This window comes from Meriones unguiculatus, chromosome 1 (assembly GCF_030254825.1).
Source record: "Meriones unguiculatus strain TT.TT164.6M chromosome 1, Bangor_MerUng_6.1, whole genome shotgun sequence".
NCBI lineage: Eukaryota > Metazoa > Chordata > Mammalia > Rodentia > Muridae > Meriones > Meriones unguiculatus.
The window spans coordinates 28,643,483-28,665,634 of NC_083349.1; the positions used below are offsets into that span (position 1 = coordinate 28,643,483).

General features: G+C 53.4%; 1 protein-coding gene across 12 annotated transcripts in view; it reads left to right on the top strand.

The window, feature by feature from the left end:
- Syt7 (synaptotagmin 7) overlaps positions 1-21,348 on the top strand; it is a 61,214-nt gene extending 39,866 nt beyond the window's left edge. For 6 of the 12 annotated variants that reach the window (XM_021636045.2, XM_021636046.2, XM_021636047.2 and 3 more), the window contains 7 exons: positions 293-415; positions 5,539-5,674; positions 9,105-9,375; positions 13,147-13,316; positions 13,746-13,860; positions 14,419-14,618; positions 18,062-21,348. In XM_021636045.2, coding sequence (XP_021491720.1) covers positions 293-415; positions 5,539-5,674; positions 9,105-9,375; positions 13,147-13,316; positions 13,746-13,860; positions 14,419-14,618; positions 18,062-18,166 — 1,120 coding nt within the window. In that variant the 3' untranslated portion in view covers positions 18,167-21,348. The remainder of the gene's footprint in view (positions 1-292; positions 416-5,538; positions 5,675-9,104; positions 9,376-13,146; positions 13,317-13,745; positions 13,861-14,418; positions 14,619-18,061) is intronic. The other 6 variants (XM_060386416.1, XM_060386437.1, XM_060386444.1 and 3 more) reach the window with 1 other exon arrangement.
- Positions 21,349-22,152: the final 804 nt, after the last annotated feature.

A 22,152-nucleotide genomic window follows, 5' to 3' on the forward strand; every position in this document is an offset into this window, starting at 1 on the left:
TGGGACTATCCCAGATAGCTAAAACCTCTCCTTAGGCCTGTGCCTAGCCCCTTTCCCATGTTACCCCAGGGACTCCAGCTCTTGGCCCAAAGGTCAGCTGGACCTTCCTGTCTCCTTCCCCTCAGTTCAACTATTTACAGTTCTGAAGATTGGTTTCTTTTCTCCAGGGCCAGTTTCTTATGCTTTTTCTCTTCTCTCTCTTTGTTTCTGTCTCTCTCCTCCCCTCACCCCTGCCCCTGTCCATGGGGCCACCTCCTTTCACCCCGGCTGGTGGGCTGCCCATCCTGGGCAGGGAAGGCCGGATGGTGGTGCTATCCCTGGTATTAGGGCTTTCGGAACAGGATGACTTTGCCAATATCCCTGACCTGCAAAACCCAGGAACCCAGCAGAACCAGAACGCTCAGGGGGACAAGAGGTACGAGCACGGGCGAGGCCTGCGGCGGCGGTGACAGCAGCGGCAGAGAAGGAGGCACGGAGAGGCCACCTGCCTCAGCCGGCCCTGACTGCTGGAGGTGGTGGTGTCTTCAGCAGATGCTGGAGTGTGAGGAGAAGCCCTCCAGCTGGTGTTCTGTCCCCTGACCACTTCAGTGGTGTCCCGTGGGTCTATGAAGGGACCATCCTGGGACCATTCTGGATCAAGCCTGCTCCCCAGCATGCTTGTCCTGGCCTGGAGCAAGCCCAGCGTCCTGGGCCCATTTCCCTGCTTGCCTCCCTCTGCTGCCCCTCCATCTCTCATCTCTGCCCTCCTTCCCAACCCAGAAATCCCTGTTTCTCCGGTGGCTGGTGAGTGAGGGGGGATGTTGGGGAATGGCTAAGCCTGTTCTTCCTCATCCCCACCATCTCAACCTTCCCCTGGCCTGCGGGACCTGTTGTGCCACTCAGCCATGGAAGAGAAGCCCCTTGTGGGGAGGGTCTGGGGTGAGGAACCATGAGAGAGGCCTGGTGACCAGAAGGAACCAGAAGGGTGGTCCCTGAGCACAGCCTCCAGGAATGGGATGTGAGGCCACCTGTTCACAGCAAGGGCAAGGTTTGGTTCTGCCTGGCTCCCTGTCCGAATTGCCTTCCTCAGGGCCCCATAAAGTCCAGTCCAGGTGGCTGCAGTACAGGCTAGATCTCCTAGCCTTTGCCACCGGAAATTCAGGGAAGCAGCTCCTGCTGTCCCCTGTGTCAAGGAGTGACTGGGCACTGTTCACAGGTAAAGGGAGGATTGAAGGTCGTAGGGCTTATTAGCACTCCCAAAGGTGGAGTCCATACCTGCTTGTTCCCTTGATGTGGTCTTGGGCTGGGTTCGCATCTACTTATGCTCAGGTCTGCTTCCCATGAGGCCAAAGGCAAGGCGTGTAGGCCATCCCTGGTTTAGCCAGAGCCTCACTCTGTGACCTCAGATAAATCAGAGACCCTGTCTAGGCTTCTGCCTCTGCCTCTGCCTCTGTCAAATGAAGTGTTGAACAGGCTGACCTCTGAGGAACACACAAGGCTTCTAATGAGGAAATGGGCCTTAGGGCTGGGACACTTGTCAGATCCTGTGAGCTGGGCAGAGATCAGGTTTAGACTGGTAACCCTGATGCTCATTAAAGGCCTTCAGGGACAGGAAGGGACTGCCCCAGGCTGCTGCTAGGGGCTTGTAGCTTAGAGGAGACAGACTGTATTTGACAGCTGTCTAGCTGTCTCACAGTGGCTTCTGGAGACCAGCCCTCTCTTTCCTTCCCACCCTGAATCCATGATGCATGTGTTAGTTGGGTCAGAAGCTCTTAACAGAGTAGGAGGGGAGAATGAGACCTGTCCCTTCACTTGGTGGTACGGCTGGTGTCAGGCCCCAAGCCCAGATGTGAAGAAGGGGCTGAGAAAGTAGCAGAGCCTGCCCACCCCCCAACCCATCTGGGTCTGACAGAAGCCACGGGGTCTCAAAGATGGGCTCCAAGCAGGCCAGAGGGCCACGAGGAGAGGGGTGGGGCCAGGGACAAGAGGATGCAGGGGGACTGGAGCCCTCTGAAAGACCACTGAGAACCCAAGCCCTTTGCCAGGGAGGGTTGGGGGGGGGAAGGTGTGAAGCGTGAGGGAGCAGATGCAGGCTGGAAACAAGATTTCGCATCATCCATGTGTTAATTAACCGGCTCCATTTTCACCCAGCAGCCTATTTATACTTCCTTGCCACTCAGGTCTCCATATTTTAGTACACCCATCCCTTCTGATCATGACATCAGCTTGTCCTCCGCCTGCCTGGGAAAGGTGGGTATGGAGGTGGAGGCCTTGGGCCCTCCCCACCACCTGGCCTCACTTTCCGAGTGGACACACGTCATTCCCACCTGCTCATGCCCTCCCATATTTGAAACTCATTTCTCACAGCTCTTGGGGTGTCTCCGAGTGGTGGGTAGTTTCAAGGGACCGCAGACTCAACTGATTACTCCCGAGGAGGTGTCCTTATCCCGTAGCTTGGCATAGGTGCCCCCACCAAGCTGTCACACCTTTGGGACCCACATTTTACTTGTGGGCCTTACAGCCACAGGCTGGCTCATCTGCCCCTTTCTTTAAAAGCATGACCTGTCCACCCCAGCTGACCCCTTGACCAATTGTCTTGGCTGCTGTTGAAGGAAATACTCAGCCCCCTTGGTCTGCTAAGCGACAGGCTCTTGTGTGACAGAGCTCTGTGGGGAGGGGAAACCACTCCAGGGTCCAGGCAAAGAGGATGGATATCTAACAAGCTACAGGGGATGCGAGGGGCAGTCTGCCTCCGACCCACCCAACATTCCTTGGTACCCTGAAAGCTCCCATCCAGAATCCCCCAAGCCCTGGGCCTCAATATATATCTCAAGGTACTCAAGTGTAGGAATGGGATGGGGGAGTGGAGGCCTCCACCCTGCTGTGTCTGTCCCACTCATTCTCCCACACCACCCACTGCGTGCTCACAGCCATCCTTCCAGCATTTCACCTTTGCTCCTTGGGATCCAAATGGTTTCCACCGTGGCCCTACCCCCACCCCGAGTGGGGGGCAGAGCGGACCAGGCCACCCCCATTGCTCTCCTCCTCCGGAGCCACCATGTTTCTTCCGCCTCTGTGTGTTCCCCGCCTCCTCTCTGCCTCTTCTGTCGGCCGCCACGCTACTTGTCCCCTTGTCCACCCAGCAGCCTTCTTCACACGTCTGACTAACCTTTCTTAGCCTCTCCCCCCACCCACCCCCTGCCTCTGTCTCTCTATCTCCTTCCTCCATCTGCTCCTCACAGGGGTGTCCCTGGGCCAGTGACCAGCCCCCCGGCCTCTCCCTCTGCCTATCCCAATGCCTGTCTTTCTGTCCTGTGACCTCCGACAGCTTCAGGGGTGCTGACCATCTTTTCCCAGGCTGCTTTGCAGCTATGCTGACGCTGTGGTGTGGCCAAAATAACTCCGACTCTCTCATACCTTCAGCAGTCAATCTCACGCTCTCTCCTCTTCTGCTCTATTTTTAACCTGACTTTACCTCTCCAGCTATTTCAGTCTCCTCTTCCTCCCCGTGCCTGTCTGTGTGAGCACGTGTCCATGTGCGTGTGTGGTCATGGTGGGGGGGGCTCATGTGTGTGCCTGCTGCTCTGTGCACTGGTGTTTCCTCACCTCTAGGGTGTCCAGGGAGAGGGCAGGCAGGTGGGTGGATGTGCTGTGCTGCGTTACAGAGCAAGGCCAGGGTCTCACGGCAGGTGTGTAGTACACCTGGCGACCTGCTGGCCCTGCCTTTCTGGCTTCTGTTTTTGTTCCAATTTCACACGCACACTTTCGCATGGCTGGCTCTCCCCCTCGGGGATCTAAGTATGCCTCCAGCTGTGTGTGTTAGCCACAGAGGCGCTGGCTGCCCTGCCCATTGCCCGTGCCGTCTTCTCCCTGTTGCTCTAGGTATCAGTGTGGATTTTTATGTGTGTGTATGTGCGTCTGTGTGTGCACGCCCTGCTGTCGGATCCTGGTGTCTTCCCCCAGGGCCTGGCATACTCTGAGCATGTCTGTATCTGCCTGCTGTGGCCGCCTGTGTACTTCAAGCTGGTCTGTGCCAGGGGATGTGGCTTGTACCCAGCCTGTGTAGCTCTGTGCTCTCAAAGCTGTTTAATTTTAGCCCTCCCCAAGCCCTACTCCATCTCTTCCTCACTGCCTGTCCCCACCTCCTCCTCCTCATGAGACATTCCAGCCTGGTCCCTGGGCAGGGTCTTAGTTGCCCCTTCCTAAGTTCCAGCTGAATGGAGCCAGGGCTCACCACCTGGCTGCTAAACCAGAGATCCCAGCCCCCCGGACCAGCATGGCATTGGGTGCGAACATGGCTGCCTGCTAGATGGTGGCCTGCCTTTCCCTGACTCTGGGTGAGAGTCTTCTCAAACGTGGTGTGTGAGTAGGGAGCAGGGTGGGAACTGGGGCACATGGGTTGTCACGTGCCCTGGACGGCTGTTAGAGCTGAGTGGGCATGGTTTTGTTTTGAGTTTTTTTCTGTTTGCTTGGTTGGTTGTTTTTTTGTTTGTTTGTTTGTTTGTTTTTGTGCCGTGTTAGAAACAGAACCCGGAGTCTTGATCAGTGTTGGTAAACAAGCACTTTACCATTGAGCTACACCTTCAGCTGCTAAAAGAGCTTGTATTAAATCATGTTAGAACTTTAATGGTCAGGGATGGGGTGATTGCTAGGTCAGTAAAAAACTCGCCACACAAGCACAAGGACCCGAGCCCCTCGAACCCTTGAGAAAGGAAAAGCTGTGCATGGTAGATTTGTAAACTCTGTGCTGGGAGGTGAAGTCAGGCAGGTTCCTGAGGCCCACTGGCTAGCCAACCTTGGCAATTCCCCAACCAGTGAGAGGCCCAGAGGCAAAAACAAGATAGCCCCTGAGGAATGACAATCAGGGTTTCCACACACATACATGTACATGTGCATAAACACATGCACATACATACACATACATGGTGCTCCTTCACACTGGCTACATGACAAACGTAGAGATTCCAAGCACATGGCTGGTACCACATGAGATGGTGCAAGAACACATGTCACAGCAGACACTGCCAGAAAGAGCCATTTGGACAGTGGTTCCGGCCTCCCCTTGCTATAGGGTGAAGAACACCTTGGTTCTGATGAGGCTGAGCAAACACAGGTGGGGCTCCGGAAGAGAGGCTGTGGAGTGTTTGCAGAGGGTAATGACGTGGAGAGACACCTGGACAGCCACCGGGCACCTCCCCCTTCCAGACTGGGTGGAGCAGGTCTCTGCAGAACAAGGGAGCTCCGAGAATAGCCACGCAAGCCACAGAGTTGGGGGCTTTGGAGAATAGCAGGAAGCCTGAAGCTCCCTTTAAACAGCTCTCACCGGGCGGCTCAGCCAATCACCTAGGCCTGAGGGTCAAGAAGCATGAGTTCTGAGTGCAGGTCTGCAGGGAAAACCAGGCTTTTTGTGAGCAGGGCTTTCACTCCTGCTGGCCCACAGGAAGTGACAAGGGCTGATTTCTCAGAGAAGATCTTGTGGCCACCCAGGCCCATGGAGTCCAGCCCAACTCTACCCAAAGCCCATGCTCATTGGAACTCCCTCCCTACCCCTGCCTTCAGGTTGCCTGCAGGAGGGAAGGCTGTGAATACAGCCCCAGTGCCAGGCCAGACGCCACACGATGAGTCTGACCGCAGAACGGAGCCCCGTTCCTCTGTCTCGGACCTCGTCAACTCCCTCACCAGCGAGATGCTCATGGTGAGAAGGGTTGGGGATGGGCTGGGAGGGGGACCATAAGTAGGTAACTCAGTTAGAGCCTCAGTCTTAGCATGATGGTTGTTCAGTGTCTGCTGACTGAATGAGGCCTTTTTTTGATTTGGTTTTGTTTTCATTTTCCTGGCCCTTTCATCAAAATGCCTTTCCATACCTCAGTTTCCTCATTTGTCTTCCTTTGATCCTTTTCTGAACTGAGAAAAAGCCCAAGAAATCCTACTCGTACAAGATGGTTTTATGTCCTGGAAGAAGAGGCTGTCGGGCAGTGGCCTTGAGGCAGGTGTCCCTTCCCTCAGATGTCATTCCCTTGAGTAGAGATGTAAGATGGAGCTTTCAGGAGTGACTTGTAGGTAGCGCACCAGTAACCTCAGCTGCTCTCTGTTGCTGACAGGCCTGTGATCCCAGTCTAGGTGGATCACCAAAGCTGGGGCTACCGTTTGCATGACGACCCCCCCCTGGTGGCACCAATGTGTAACAGCTACTTTTACTTTCCCGAGAGCTGCTGGGTTAATTCCCAAAAGCCAGCCATGGGCAGGCATGGCAAGTTGGCAGACAAGAACCATTTGAGGATCTAAAAGGCTTGGAGAGGTTATGGTGGAGACCCAGCACCTTCTCTTTCTACTGCACATAACAGGGCTCAGATCACTTTCTTGGCTCTTCTCCTGTGGAGGCAGGGTTCTAGCCACCTCTAACCAGCCAGCTCCACAGTTTCCTGTCAGTATGACTTGTCTCAAGTAACAATACACAAAGAGTCACAAGGCATCTGGGTAAGGATTCAGGTTTCCAGGCATCAGGCCTGAGGTGGAGCCTGAATCTGAATTTCCCTTGGCCTGTCCCTTTATGACTTCCTATCTCCAGCTCTGTGCAGGCTGGTTGTCTTTTGCTCTGGGGAGCCCATTGCCACAGACCACCCTGCTTCCTTGTATGGGCCCTTAATTGGCGCTATTTCCCGGTTTCCCAGAAGGGACAGCCCCTTCCCAGCCAGCTGGCTGGCCCCTTACTGCCCTGAGGGAGAGGCTGGCAGACGCAAGCAGCGGAAGTAAGTACAGGCCTGTCTCCTTCTCATGTACTCCACAGATGCCCGGAGGTGGGAAGGCAAGTCTAATTACCCAGCCCTCTGCCAGTGCCAGGTCATTGATATTAACAGTGACAGTAAAGATAAGCAGGGCAGAATATGTCCTGTGACCTCACCCTGTGGTGCTCACCAGACCCCAGGCTGCTGAAGCTGAGGGCTTGGAGTCAGATGCCTAGTGGTGGACCATCTCTGCTAGGGAACATGGGACCTTGGGACCTGGCACAGGCAGCTTGATGTCCTTTTTAAGGCTTACTTCTGGGATAGAGATTTGGGGCAGGGGAAGGGAAAGTTGGGCAGCCTGGTTGCCATGGAAATGGTTTGTTCACTGGGGCTCAGAGCCTGGCCTTAAGAAAACTAAGCAAGTGGATGCAGAGGCTCTGCCCTTTTCAGAGGTAAAACCCACCTAGACATCCAGGTTTCCCCCGTGCCAACACTGGCCTAAGACTCCCCCCTTATATATAAGAGGGAATTGGGGGTGCAGGTAGTCTTGGCTGGCTCTGCCTACTTGTGCCATGAACGCATTCACCCTCCTGGAAAACCTACAGTCTTAAGTTCCATGGTCCCCAGCCTGCAGGTTCAGGAAGTTCAGGGGAAGAGGCCTTGTGACTGAGGGAAAAGTGGGTGTGGGGCCTCTGCGTGGGAAAGCCACATCCCGAGTGGGCCTGGGATAGAGCCTGTGGGCTGTGAGATTAGCCGTGGCATGAATGGGAGCATCAGCAGTGAACTAGGAATGTAGGCTAGTTGGTAAGAGTGCTTCCCTTCCCTGGCATGCGTGAAACACTGCAGCACCTAATAAACTAGGTTGTGGCACATGGCCCAGCGGTCAGGTGATAGAGGCAGGGGGATCAAGGACAGCTTTCCAACACAGAGAATTAGAGGCCAGCCTGGGGTACATGAGTTAAGTTCAGGAGCCAAGACAAGTGGCCAGGCACCCACAGTTGCTGACCACAAACCTGGCTTCAAGTTCTGACTGGCCATTCAGTCGCGGGGCTTGAGGTGAATGGACTAAAATCTGTGTCTCCAAGACTGCCTCGGGTATAAGAAGGTACAAAGGAGGCCAAATGCGTGGCACAGGGGAGAGCTGGCTCGCAGTGGGGGGCCCATGGGCAGTATTTGCCATCATCGGTGTGATTTGGACACTTCTGCCTGGTGTGGGTAGGTCTTTGAGTGGCTGTGGGGAGGGCCTTCCTATGACTTGGGGCCTGGCCCTGCTTTGGTAGAAAGAGCGGAGCTTGAAGTCAGAGAGGGTCCCTACTGCTGTGAAAGCTTGGGCATGTGACTGAACCTCTTTGAGCCAGTCTCCTCAGCAATAGGTGGGTGACAGCCGCCTGGCCCGGCAGTAAGAAGGTCACGTAGGATTCTTCACCATGGTAGGTGCCTCTGTCTGCCTTATGTTGCCTGTAATGGTCTGTGTTGAGAAGATGGGGTTGCCTCTCCAGGAGGGGCCCAAAGATTTTCTGAGGGACTGTGGGCTGAAGGCAAATGCCTACCATTTTGTCCCATCTGCAGTTCTCGGGGGCCCACTCCTGACAACCATCTTGTCACCAAAGGAGACGTGGACTCTAAGATATCCAGGCTAACAGGACCCCTACCTGGGCAGGGTAGGCCCTCAAGGCCTTCCATTATTCCTAGTGAGCCAACGGGGAGATCCCCAACCTCTCTCCCCCATTTCCATGTTGTGATGAAAATGTGACACCCAACCCTTCCTTGTGACCACCCACTGCTGTCCGTGCCTGTCCAGGCATCTATGCTGAGGAACGGAGATTGGGAATAGGCATGCCAGGAGGTAGAACCTCAGTCCCCATGGACCCCAGCCTGCTCCAGTCAGGCTCCCTGGGGTCAGCCTGGAGGGCCTGTCTCGTCACGCCGGTGGCGTCTCAGCCTCCCCCCATTCGAACACTTCCTTTCCTATCCTGTAAATGGCATCATCCATAGCCCCCAGAGGGCACCTTTACAGGAGTTGGTTTGTCTCCCAAGAGTCAATAGGGCTGGAAGAGGAGGGGAGGGAGGCCAGGACAACTTAGGGTGGCTCTTAGAGCTGAGCTGACTTGCGGTTTCAAGGAGGAGGTGGGAAAGCGGGGTCTCCTGCTCATGGCTCTGGGGTCCGGAAGGCAGAATCATCCTGGCCCTGTTTCCTTTCCTTTCCTTTCTGGTTAAGGCAGGGCTCTCAGAACCTGACTATCCTCTGCTGGCCATGGATGGGCCGGTACCCATGGATTGGATGAGGAGGACTTGGCTTACAGGCCTCCAGCCCAGAGAGGCTTCTGGACCCTGTCCTGCTGCCCAGGAGCCTGGCGGAGATAGAGCCCCCCACCAACCTGCCCTCTTCTTCCACCACAGCTCTCCCCAGGCTCCGAGGAGGACGAGGCCCATGAGGGCTGCAGCCGAGAGAACCTGGGCCGCATCCAGTTCAGCGTTGGCTACAACTTCCAGGAGTCCACGCTCACCGTGAAGGTCATGAAGGCCCAGGAGCTTCCAGCCAAGGACTTCAGTGGTACCAGTGACCCGTTCGTCAAGATCTACCTGCTACCCGACAAGAAGCACAAACTCGAGACCAAGGTGAAGCGGAAGAATCTGAACCCACACTGGAACGAGACCTTTCTGTTTGAAGGTGAGGCTGGTGCCACCTCCCTGCCCACCAATCCCATCCCACACGTGTGGCTGCGGGCAAGAAGCACTGACAAACCCACGCCCACAGGCGTGCAGGCATGCAAGCACACACAGGCATGTAAGATGGATATACATGCTAAAATTCCATGCACACACGTACCCGGTTAGCCCAATCCGTTATGCTTCCAGCTCAGATTTGTTCCAGGAGGTGAGAGAAATCAACATACCAGCCAAATGCTGAGGAGAAAGACTGTTATACAGGCTAGGGTCCCATCTTGAGGCATTCAGAGATGCATTGCTCTGGAGCAACCAGCTAAAGCGCCCCCATGCAACTAGTAGAAGTACCAGAACCTTTGGCAGCTCCTCCCTTCTTCCTCATCTTCGTCCTCCACCTCCCCTGGTCTAGGCTTTCTGAGCTAGGATATCAACTTTCTCACTTACTAGCTCTGTGACATTAAGCAAGATCCTAACCTCTCTGGTCCTTGGTTTCTTCATTTCTAAAATGAGGTAATAATGATAATTAAACAGATTAGTAGCTTTTCAAAGCACAGAAGGCAGGCCCTACACCCAGAAGGTGCAGGTATCAGTTTGTTGAAGGCATGGTTGCTGTTGCTGATCTTTGACCCATTCCCACCATGGGAGGTGAACAGGATCTCTGAGCCATTCCCTCTGGCTCCAAGAGGCATAAGTGAGCCAAATGTGGCCCTGCTGCCAAAGCCATTCTTTATCTGTCATGTCTGAGAACACAGGGTGCGCAGTGAGGGGACTGTTCTATTCCAGGCCAGGGGTGGCCAGGTGCTACCTTAGGAAGCCTTTACTCTTTCTCCATAACCTGCTTCAGCCTGAAAAGGGCAGACCCTGTGGGATTACAATTGCTTTGAGGTGCCCTGGCCTTTTAGAGCCCAACAAGCTTATTCCAGGGACTCTTCCCCAGCTGGTATCCAAGCCCATGGGCACCTGTGTGTCCTGTGACTTGACAGTGTGATGAGTGCCTCTGTTTCTGGGCCCCTCTTCCCCAGGTCGGCATGGGCACCAGGTTAGAGATGGCACGGTTAACCAGAGGCTTGGCATCTGGGAGCATGTATTGCCAGCACATGGGTGAGGCTTAGGGGCAGAGCGTCAACCCCCAGCTCTCTCACACAAGCGTTTACTCACCACCAACTTTTAGCTGGATCCGCAGAGTTCAGAAAAGAATGAGGGATTTATACAGCCCCTCAAACACTCTGTCTTGTGGAAGACAAAGCTGTGCTGTAGGAACCCTGGATAGTCTCCTCTTTTTGTGTAGAGAAAAAAACAAAAACAAAAACAAAAAAACAAACCTCAAAAAATCAGCCATTCAAGAAAGGTTCTGATAGATGAGTTTTTGGCATATAGGAGACTTTCATGTGGAGAAACTGATTTAGGCACAGGGACTTCTTGGAGCCACTAATATTCCAGGACACTTGTCTTCTTGCATATTACCTGAACAGATACCAAGGGTGACCTGGGCAAGGTCCCTCGGGGCCTTCAAGATGAGTAAAATAAATCCCCCTCAGTTGGTAGAAAGGGAGACTCCAAGTGAATCAGAGGAATCCTCTCAGATCCACAGCCGTCAGAGGCTCCTTTATGGTTTTTTTGTGTGTTTTGATGAAGAACCTTCTAGTATCCTTCATATCCATCAGATGGCCGGTCGGGATCCCTTAGATGTTTCCTCCCTGATTACACCTCAGAATTTTACACTACCTCCAGGCTGGCCTGTCCCTACCCCAGGTCACCTGTGCCTCCCAGAGGTCAGACCTGCCCTTTTCCCTTTTCCTTTTCCTTTTCATTCTGGCCACTCCATAGGGCTGGCTCAATCAATGATGTTTCTTCATGCATTCAATTATCTATTCAGTGTGTGTGTGTGTGTGTGTGTGTGTGTGTGTGTGTGCGCGTGCGTGCATGCGCGTGCGTGTGGTCAGGTATAAGTGCGCATGTGCATACATGCATGCGTGTGAAGACAGAGGTCAACACTGGGTGTCCTTCTTGATCACTCTATGCCATTATTTAGAAAATATTTTATGTGTGTTTGTGTGTATCTCTGTGGGGAAAAGCCTTGTGTGTGAGGGCCCCGTGGAGGTCGGAAGAAGTTAGCAGCTACCTGAAGTGGACACTGGGAACTGAACCCTGGTCCTCTGCAGGGGCAGTACTTGCTCTCACAGCTACTGAACCATCTCTCCATACACATCCACCTTATCTTTTTTGAGACAGGTCTCTCACTGAACCTAGAGCTCAGCAGTTGCCTGGAGGAGCTGGACAGCAAGCTCCAGGGATCCACCTGATTCCATCCAATCCCCAGTTTCCCCAGTGCTGGGGTTACAGTCCCCACCACTGCACTCAGGGTTTAGATGGGTACTAGAGATCCGAATTCAGGTCCTCAGGCATGTGTGGCAAGCGCTTTACTGCCTCATCTCAGCAGCCCCTAGTTATCTGTTCTCTCAACAAATGTTCATCTGGGCCAGTGAAGTGGCTCAGCAGGCAAAGTGCTTGATGCCCAGCCTAATGACCTTTGTTTGATCCCCAGGCTCCACGTGGTGGAGAGAGAGAACCAATCCCTGCCAAGTTGTCCTCTGACTTCCACATTCACACTGTGGCACAGGCACACCCATGTGTGCATGTGAACACATACGTGCTTTCATGCTCGCACACATTCACCCACAAAAATGTAATTTCAAAATGTAAGTGACTACCCTGGCCTGGCAGGCAGGCCATAAGATAATGGAGGAAACAGATGGATAAATCTGTTTGGGCTCACCCTAGAGCCAAGAAAGGAAAGTGATGGAGTGTGTTACAGGGCAGCCTACCCATCTGTGTTGCTGGAAAAGAGAACCTAGATGTAAAAGTTAAGAACTGGCTGGAGCAGGCATGGTCGGGGCTCATAGGTTAGGTCCTGATGCAGGCAGAGCCAGGACATCAAGGCATCAGGAAAAGTCTACAGGGATGGAGCCTGGGCACTGAGGGAAGAGTGGGTACCAGCCCGCAGAGGAACAGTGAGGCCACACTTTGGAAGGACTGGGTGCCCTGGGATGTTAAAAGGAGCTGGCTGTGGCATGCTGGCTATTTTTAAAAAAATCAATCTGGCCACAGTATTGCGAATGGGCCACAGGAGGAAGCTTAGGAGTGGGAAGGGCGGTTTGGACATTCATGGCCGTTTGGGCAAGAGGTGCTGGTGGCTTGGGTACCTATCCTGGGATCTGTTTAGGAAGAGCAGATAGACAGGCTGATCATCAGTTCTGGGGGGAAGTAAGGGGGAAAGCATCATCCCAGAACCCTGGTTCACGAGTACTTTTCTAGTTTCCCTGACCCCTTGTCTTCCTGGGACTGGCTACGTGACAGCCACACAGCCTCAGGCAGAGCAGCTTGCCTAGACTTGATCCAGAGAGCAAGGGGGCTGCTGCCCAGACCCGAAATGGACACACGAGCAGTGAACACATTAATGGTCTTCGTCCTACTGTTGGTTCTGGTACTGTCACGTAAACCATCTGAGCCTTGGTTTCCCCATCTGTTGGGACACTTGAGACAGAGTTCTTGCTGGCACTTCAGAAAGTGCTACTGCAGTCAGTTGTGGCCCGCTGGCCTAGGGTGGTGACAGAGGACACAAGTCCCACTCACAGGGACTTCCTGCTCTTTTTCTCTACCCCCATCCTTCTCTCCCCCCCACTCTCCATCTCTTTCTTCCCTCCATTTTACTTGCTTTTCTTGTTGCTTTGATAACACTCCTCTTCTTGTTTATCTGCCCCCCCCCCATACACAGGGTTTCCCTACGAGAAAGTGGTGCAGAGGGTCCTCTACCTCCAGGTCCTGGACTATGACCGTTTCAGCCGCAATGATCCCATTGGGGAAGTGTCAATCCCTCTCAATAAGGTGGACCTGACTCAGATGCAGACCTTCTGGAAGGATCTGAAGCCATGCAGCGATGGGAGTGTAAGGCTCCCTGTAGTCCTCTAGCTGGAGCACTGTGGCCAGGGCTGGTAGAGGGTCCTAGGCCATCCTCGGCCTTAGGATGTTGGCAGGGCTCAGAGTGGAGCACGGGAGGGCAGTCCTCAGAGAGCTGGCTCTCACCTGTGGCCGGAGTTCTGGGCCTTAGAGCTTGGGGTGAATCTCCAGAGCTGTGTGAGGAGCCCAGGGCTCTGCTTGGGGAATTGGGAGCTCTGAGTAAACATAGCCAGAGGAGAGGAGACGGCACGACAGTGGCGCCAGAGGGGCTGGTGTCACCCAGGTCGGGGCAGAAGGGATCTGGGGACGGCTGGGCTCTCCGACCACACTCTAGTCCCCACCCCTGACACCCTGTAGGGAGAGCAGGGAAGCACCCCCTCCCTGTGGCCCAGCCTCACTCTTCCTGTTGCCCTGCAGGGGAGCCGAGGGGAGCTGCTCTTGTCTCTCTGCTATAACCCCTCTGCCAACTCCATCATCGTGAACATCATCAAAGCTCGCAACCTCAAAGCCATGGACATTGGGGGCACATCAGGTACGGAATCGTCATTACATCGTGGGCAGGTGGGTGGGGGAAGCTTCTGGTGACACGAGGGTCACTTTGGATATGAAGGAAAGGGGTGTACTGGGGCCCTAACCCTGGCCCCTGCCTGCCCCAGCTTCTCTGACTAGAGACACCAGAACCCTTCAGACACACTTCGAGTCAGTGTCATCCTGGCAGCAGGGACCTCCCTGAATCAGGAAGACAGGCAACACTATGGTGGAGAGACCCTAGTCCTAGTTCCAGTGCTGCTTGTATGTGGCCTTGGGAAGACCCATCCTCTCTGAGTGCTAGCATAAAAACATTGAGGCAATGTCCAGGGTCTTTTTTGGTTCTACTATCTACTGATTATCCCTAATCCCTCTTGTTCGTGCCCTGGCCTGGCCTCACCACCCACTTAGAAAGCATGCAGCCAGTTCCCACTTAAGTTTTTGTACCTGGAAAGGAATGAAGATCCTTGAGTGCTCCCAACACACACACACACACACGCACACACACACACACATTCTCCAACCCTTCCTCTCTAACCCTTCCTCTACCACCACACTCCAGACCCCTATGTGAAGGTGTGGCTGATGTATAAAGACAAGCGGGTAGAGAAAAAGAAGACAGTGACGAAGAAGAGGAACCTGAACCCCATCTTCAACGAGTCTTTTGCCTTTGACATCCCCACGGAGAAGCTGAGGGAGACCACCATCATCATCACTGTCATGGACAAAGACAAGCTCAGCCGCAATGATGTCATTGGCAAGGTAGGGCTAGGCTGGGGCACACAGCCAGGGCCACAGGGTTTGTCCTTAAGAGGCAGCAGGGACCAAGGATGAGCACAGCCCTGGACACCAGGAAAGACCCAGCCAGACAGGGAAAGAAGGGACAGAGAGAAGTGCTTTGAGTTCCCCCAAAGGCTCTGAGTTCTCAGACTGGTTCAGCCCAGTATGTGGAACGAGCTGGGTGGGGCTGTGGCAGAGACCCTTCCAGAAACCAAAGACCTGACTTCGGATGATCTGCACAAAGCTGGCAGGATGGCTGGAGTAAGTCACTTAGCCTCTCTGAGCTTCTGTGTTCTTATCTGTAAATGAAGCTAATGCCAGTCCCGCAGAGCGTCCCACAGAAAGGTCAGAACCGCCTGAGATAGATGGAGGCTCTGGAGGAAGGTGACCGCTTCTTCCATGTTAGTCAAGAAGCCAGGCCTGACTTGAGTTTTCCTACAACACAGTACTGTGACATAAACCTCCACTTCTCTACTTTGAAAAGCATGTTCCTGGGCTTCTGACTCAGTGTTGGGAGTAATGTCCAGCGCCCTGGGTTCGGGTTTTGTTGTTTGTTTGGCATATTTAGAACGGAACCCAGGCGTATGCTGCTACTGAGGTATGCTTCTGCCCCTGGAACTCCACCCATAAGAGCTGTCACCTCTCTGAGCCTCATTTTCTCTGCTCAAAATGAGAGTAAGGAAGTCCTAGCTGTGCAGGGTTGTGGGAGCGTTCAATAAAGACACGGATGCTTAGCCTGGTGCTTAGGGTCCACAGGTGGTGTCTACTGTGATAGATGTTAGCTTTGGGATGTTTCTCCCCATGGCACACGGGGTCATTCATTCAATGATGGAAGTTTGCTTTCCAGAGTTTTGCTAAGTTTTGAGACAGACCGTCCCTGTGTATCCCTGGCTGTCCTGGGACTCTCTCCGTAGTTCAGGCTGGTCTTGAACTCTAGAGATCCACCCACCGCTGCCTCCCTAGTGCCGAGGTGTGAGCTGTCATGTTTAGGCTGGCCTCAAATCCATTATGTAGCTGAGGATAGCCTTGGATTTCGGATCCTGCTGCCTCTGCCTCCCAAACACTGTTGATAGGCACGTACCTGCTTTAGGTGCAGGGGATTGAATCTGGGGACCTCGTGTGTGCTGGGCCAGCACTCTCCTAAGCCCTGGCCACATCTTAGAAGTTCAACCAGGAGCAGTGCAGAACAACTGACCAGGGCAGAGGGAATGACGGAGTGGGAAACACAGGGCCCTGAGTATATGACTGTCTTAGTTACTTTCCCACTGCCTTGAAAAAGATCGTGACCAAGGCAGCTTATAATGTAATCAGGGACTTGCTTACAATTTCAGAGGGTGAGTCCATGACCATCATGGTGGGCAACATGGCAGCAGGTAGACAGGCAGAGTGCTAATGCAGCAGCTGAGAGCTCACATCTTGATCCATGGGCTCAAGGCAGAGAGGGTTAAGTGGGAGTAGTGTGGACTTTTGAAACCTCAAAGTCACCCCCCCTCCTCCATGACATACTTCTTCCAACAAAGCCACACCTCCTAAACCTTCCCAAACAGTTCCACCAGCTGGGGACCAAACATTTCAATACAATGAGCCTACAGGGGCCATTCTCATTCAAATCACAAACAACCTGTGTTTGGAGAAGGATGGGCTGGCACCTGCAGGGAAGGGGCCAGTCTGGAGGCATTCCTCAGACAAATGAAAAGGAGGGCCCAATTGTTGGGAAGAGGAAAGCAGCTAGCCTTGTGGAAGAAGGCTGGTTCTGGGAGAATCACTCAGCCAACCTATAGGCACAGGTACAGCAGCTAGAGTGTATGGTCAGGGCAGGGCCCACTGAGCCCCAAAGTCCCTTCTAGCCCCTCCCACAGTTCTGCCTTCTAGAATTAGGTGTTCTTTGGAGATTATGTTTGGCAACTTTAACAGACCAGCCTTTGGTGGGCAGAACCAAACCAAAAGTGGTTTTGGTCTTGCTTTAGCCTGGGGTAGTTTAGAAAGCCCAAAGACATCGGAACCTTTCTGAGTCACAGGACCAGCTCAGCTCCTGGAGGCTGTGAATCTGGCCTTGCTCCAGGCTGTGGCATCACGCTGGGTAATGTTGCAAATGCAAGCAGACACACAGGAGCACTTGGCCATGACCCTATGGTGATAGTCATGGGATAGTGGGCAGGAGTAGCCAGTGAGCCTCAGAAAGAGAGAGAACTGAGAACTCAGTCACATGAGGGCAGCAAATGTGCGCCCCCTCCGGTTGTCTGTAAGTCAGGCTCTATTATCAGTCCATTGCACAGAGGGGCATGAGCCTGAAAGACATACTCCTCCCCTGAACAGTATTTGTTCATTTTATTTTGGTATTTTATTGTTTTGACAGGATCTCACTTTGAAGCCCAGGCTGGCCCTCAAACTCACTATGTACCTCCAGGCTGGCCTCATACTCATAGCAATCCTTCTGCCTTAGTGTGAAGGTTTTAGGTATGAGATGCTATACCTTGCTAAATACTTCTAGGTTTACAGAAAAATAGCAATGATAAAATGGAGTGTCCATATCCGTCTTGCCCCATGTCGTCAACTGCTGTTCCCCTCACATTGCAACTGCCACAGCTTAAGGAGCTGACGTGGGATCTTGATGTGAACCCACCAGACTTCACTTGCATTTGGCCAGTTCTTCCGCTGCCACCTCATCTCTGCTCCAGGATCCAGTACCAGCTAGCACATTGTACTCAGTTGTCCAGTCCCCAGGCTCTTCGGCCTGGGACTGTTTCTTGCCCTCTAAATTATCATCTTGATGGCCTTACGGGACCCTGATCAGAGTCCTGCAACACTTCCTGCTTTTCTTCCAATGCATCTGGTCTTAAGCATCTGTCAGTATCCAGACCAGGTTCAGCTGAGACCACTTTGGAGGTGGGGGTTCTAGGGCAGCCCTTACACAAGCCTGGGATGGCTTGGTAGTCTAGAACCCCCAAGCCTTGCCTTACACCGTTTTGAACTTTTAAACTCTGGCTGAAGGTAAGACTCTTATCTCTGTGTGCCTTAGTTTCCCCATCTGAAAACTATGGCTAATCATGTAGTCCGCTCACCTGCCAGGTTTGCAAGGGTACATTGACCTCTAGATGTAAAGCCCCTGGAGCAGAGCCTGATGGGGTGAGAACAGGGAATGACAGGAGATAGGAGAGACAGCAACAAGGGTAGCCCCTTCGTAGGGCAAGGGCAGAGAAGGTTGCCCCAGACGACTGCCTGTGTCCTGACCTTCACTGCAAAATAGGTTACAGTCTGATGTCAAAGGGCCAGGCATGCCCAGGCCCTTGAGGGGATAACACAGGCAAAAAACTAGGTCAGGCTGGCAGGGAAGGAAAGGGGCAGCTTCCGTAGGCCAGGCTGTTACTGTGGGACGGGGCCCAAGCCTCGGAGCCTGCCATAACGCATCTTCTCTTCCTCCCCAGATCTACCTGTCCTGGAAGAGCGGACCAGGTGAAGTAAAACACTGGAAGGACATGATCGCTCGTCCCCGGCAGCCTGTGGCCCAGTGGCACCAGCTGAAAGCCTGAGTGGGGCCAAGGGAGGCCTTAAGGGCCAAGGCCTGGGTCCCCATCATGTCCCTACCACTTTATGCACAATGCACAGCCCGGCCCCCCTGCCATGGGTGAGGGGAGAACCCTGAGGGCTCAGCCAGGAAGGGGTACCAGAACTCTACTGGGCCCCATTTCTAGGAAGTACCAGCCCCACCCCCATGAGTCCAACTTGGGAGTGAGGGCTCTGGGAGACATTTCCCTGCTTTGCCTCTTTCTTTCTTGATTTGCTGATACTAAAGAAGTGGGGGAAGCTCAAGAGCCAGATGGGCAGATGGGCAGATCCCTCCAGAGGCCCGCCAGGTGGGCATAGCCCTCCGTTTTCTTTAAGGCAGTGCCTGGAGTGGAGAGAAGCCACCCCTTTCTAGCCCTCCTTTTTGGGGCCCAGGAGAGGAAGGCTGAGGCGTTTGGCCTCAGCCTGGTCATCAGGCCCACCCCCAGCTTCAGGTGCCGGCTGGGCCCTGGACGCCAAGGATAGTATATAGCCTGTGCTCCAGGGTCCTGGAGACGTGGCCCTGTGTATTTGTGTTGTGTCTACTGTGTGCGTGCGTGTGTGTGTGTGTGTGTGTGTGTGTGTGTGTGTGTGTGTGTACGTGTACCCATGCGTGTGCACACGTGCATGTGTAAGCTCATGTGCACATGTGTGTAAGGGGGTGCTCACTCCCTCTCCCCTGGGGCTGGCAGCGCTGACTGGCTGTGGAGAGTAGCAGAGTTTCATGAGGATGAAGTGGGACTGGGTCAGGTAGAGGTCAAGGTCACAGGGAAGGTAGGAGAGGAAAGGTATGGATAGCTGACTAGAAGGAGTGGGGGCCAAGGCAGATGCTTCAGCTGCCTCCTGGCACCCACTTTGCCTGTCTCTGTAGCCCCCACCCTCCTAATTCCCCAGTAGCAATTTCCCGTTACAATGTTATTTCTTGGGCCTGGGCTTACACTCTGTAGGTACCTATTCACTCACCGTGTGCATGGCCTTCCACTCCCATCCTTCTCAGGCATCCCTAACCCCTTACCCAGGGACTCTCACCTTCCCAGATCTCATATTCCAGCCAAGTTGGCATCTGCTCCACGCTCTCTGGCTTGGATACAGCCCCTTGTCCCCACTCCTCACCCCAACACCTCCATCCCTTTATTTGCATAATCTGATCTTTCCCAGGCTGTCTTGGTACAACCCCCTACCCTTCCTGATCCCCCCTCCAAAGTAGTAGCTCTTTCTGCCCCTCCCACCCACCATGCAAGCAGAGGAAACAGGGAACATTCCAGGAGTCTGAAGTTGCCATACCCAAAGAAGCTGCCGTTTCTCCTCCGAGCCTCTGCTGAGACTGGAGATGGCCTCCCCTTGGAAACAGACTCCACAGTGATCCCTCTGAAGTCCTGTCATCCCTCTATGCTGTACTGAGAAAAGAGCCAGCCAGTGACAGAGCTTTAAAACCAGTTCAGACTTGAGCCCAACATTCCCAGAACCTACCACGAGGTGGCACCAGAGCACCACATCTGTGGTAGCAGTTGGGACCACAGTTCTACCCCTGGCTGGTAGTAAGCCTGACACCCCGGGGAAGGAAGGGGCTCTGGACTGGATCTGCATATCCAGAGCCCAGTGGAAGCATAGATATTTGAGCACATTTCCCCCCAGTGGGCTTCCCCTGAAGCTCAGCTTTCTGCTCTAGGCAGCGAGATCTCCTTTTGCCCATATCAAAATGTTCTTAAATTGAATTTCACACCCGGTTCCCTGGGACCTCTTATGTAGTAGGCGAATCATTTGTAGAGTGAAAAATTCCATTGTAAAAAAAAAAAAAAAGTTACCCATGTTACTTGTAAAGCTAAATGTTTCCCTACTGCAGCTTTTGCTTTAAGTGGGATCTGCTCCAACTGCCTTGCCCAGCTGGGTGTAGCCCCCAGAAAGGGACCCCAGAGGCTGTGTGGAAATAGAAGAGGGTACTATCAAGAGTCTAGAAATTTGAGAGCAATTGCTCCCATCCTTCCCTCCATCTGCCTCGGTCTCCTGAGCACTCCCACAGAACCATCTGAGGGACCCAAGCAACTTGCACCAGTAAGAATGGCAGCAGATTTATGCGAGGCTCGCACCTCTTAGCCAGTCAGCTCAGAGAGCATCCCACACACACAGCTATTCCCCCTCAGACCCTACCTAGGTCTGACCCAACCTGGAATTCCCCTACATGTAGCTGGAGTGAGGGATACCAGCAAGAGGCTCCAAATGCTGAGCAAAGAGCAGAGTGGATTTGCACAAGAAGCAGCTGGCTGATAGGAATCTGAGCATAAGAAAGTTAGGGTAATGGCGGGGGTGGGGGGGTGGGAGGGAACAGAGAAACGGAGGAACTTGAGGGTGGGGAGGACACCAGAGCTCTGCCACCACCATCCTAGGATCTTGGGCAAGTCACCCACACTCCCTGGGCCTCAGTTTCTCCATCTGTAAAATGATGGTAATAATACTTCACCTACCTCATGGGGGAGGTTGTGAGGCCACCATCACCTGACCTAGGGGATCAAGGCAGGAGGGCTCTGAAGGTGCCACCCAGAGCAAAGTTGTCACTGATGCCTGAAAGCAAAGCCCACCTGCCCATCCACCCTGCCCCACAGAGCCTCTAGGGACCACCAGAGCCGATCTGTCTCTTCACTGTGTCCCGAGCCCCTTAATGGGCATCATCTGACATCTTGTGGGCACCCTAGACTTAGCTGTTGTGTTGTTTAGGTATCCTTGTGACCATCACCCATGTAACTGCTATACAAATTCCACCTGCCCGAGCATACCCCTCCACCTGCCCTCCGGCACCAGAGGCCAGGGAAGGGACAAAGGAAAACAGCCACAAAAGAAAAAATAATAATAATAATAATAGCCAAGGGATTCCCAGCTCAGCTGGGGGCCCCAGGGGTGGGAATTGGTGGCGCTGTTTGTATTGTGTTTGAGTCCTTGAGCGCAAGTGTTTTATAAAAAATAAAACAAAAATCGACTATCACAAAAAAAGAAAAAAAAATACAGCAAAGAGAAATGAAGAAAAAAAGGAAAAAAGAACCATACAAAAATTTCCACCATATGCACCCTCTAAGCCAGCAAAATTTTCCTCTTTGCAAAACCATATTTTTGTGGGAATGGGCCCTGCTTTTTGCGGCAAGGCCTGTTCTGATTAATAAAGGATCGTGAAAAAGTAGGGCCTTGGCTGTTTCCTCTGTGGGTCCCAGCCCTCTCTCCCTTCCCCCAAGGGGAGCAGCAGCTGGGATTGGGGACACTGGGAAGCCTTGTGGGTATCTCTACTGAGCATGTCACCTGTGGGACTCGACTCTGCATTAGTGCTTCCGCCTGCCTAAGCTTGCGGCTCACTCTCAGATCTAGTCTAGAATCCCCACACTCACCGGCATCCCCAAAGCAGGGAGCATTGCATGTCCCAGGCCTAATGCTTAGAAGTAGTGGGAACTCCCCGGGGTCTCCCCTGGAGCCCATGTAGCTGGGAATATACTCCCTCTCTCACCAGGGAACCCCCTTATCACTCTACCAGGTAGGTAGAAAAAGCAAAGGTGGGACCTCCCCCCCCCACCTCCAACCACCATCTCATCATCACCTGCTCAGCTGCTATGACTTGGGGCTAATATCTCTTTCCAGGTCCTGGCAGGGAAAAGAAAGGATAGGCTGAGCTCTAGGTCAGCATGCTGGACCTGTGGCCTTTCTCCAACCTGTTGTCTAGGCTGATTCTCTACGGTTGGGAAAAAAAAAAATCTCCGATCTAAAAATCCCTGTTGGCAAGTTCCAACCTGAGAGCCTGAGAAATTGAACTCTAGTGCCCTCCTGTCTATGGTCCTGGCAAGCCATGTCCTTTGCTATGCTCTCAGTGTCTATTCACAAAGAAGCAATAATTTCCCAGCCACTCCCTGCTAGGTCCAGGGCAGCTGGCCTGCCAGTTCTCAGGGTACTGCAGAAGGCAAACTATATCTGCTTCAGATAAGCACTAAGAGAACCC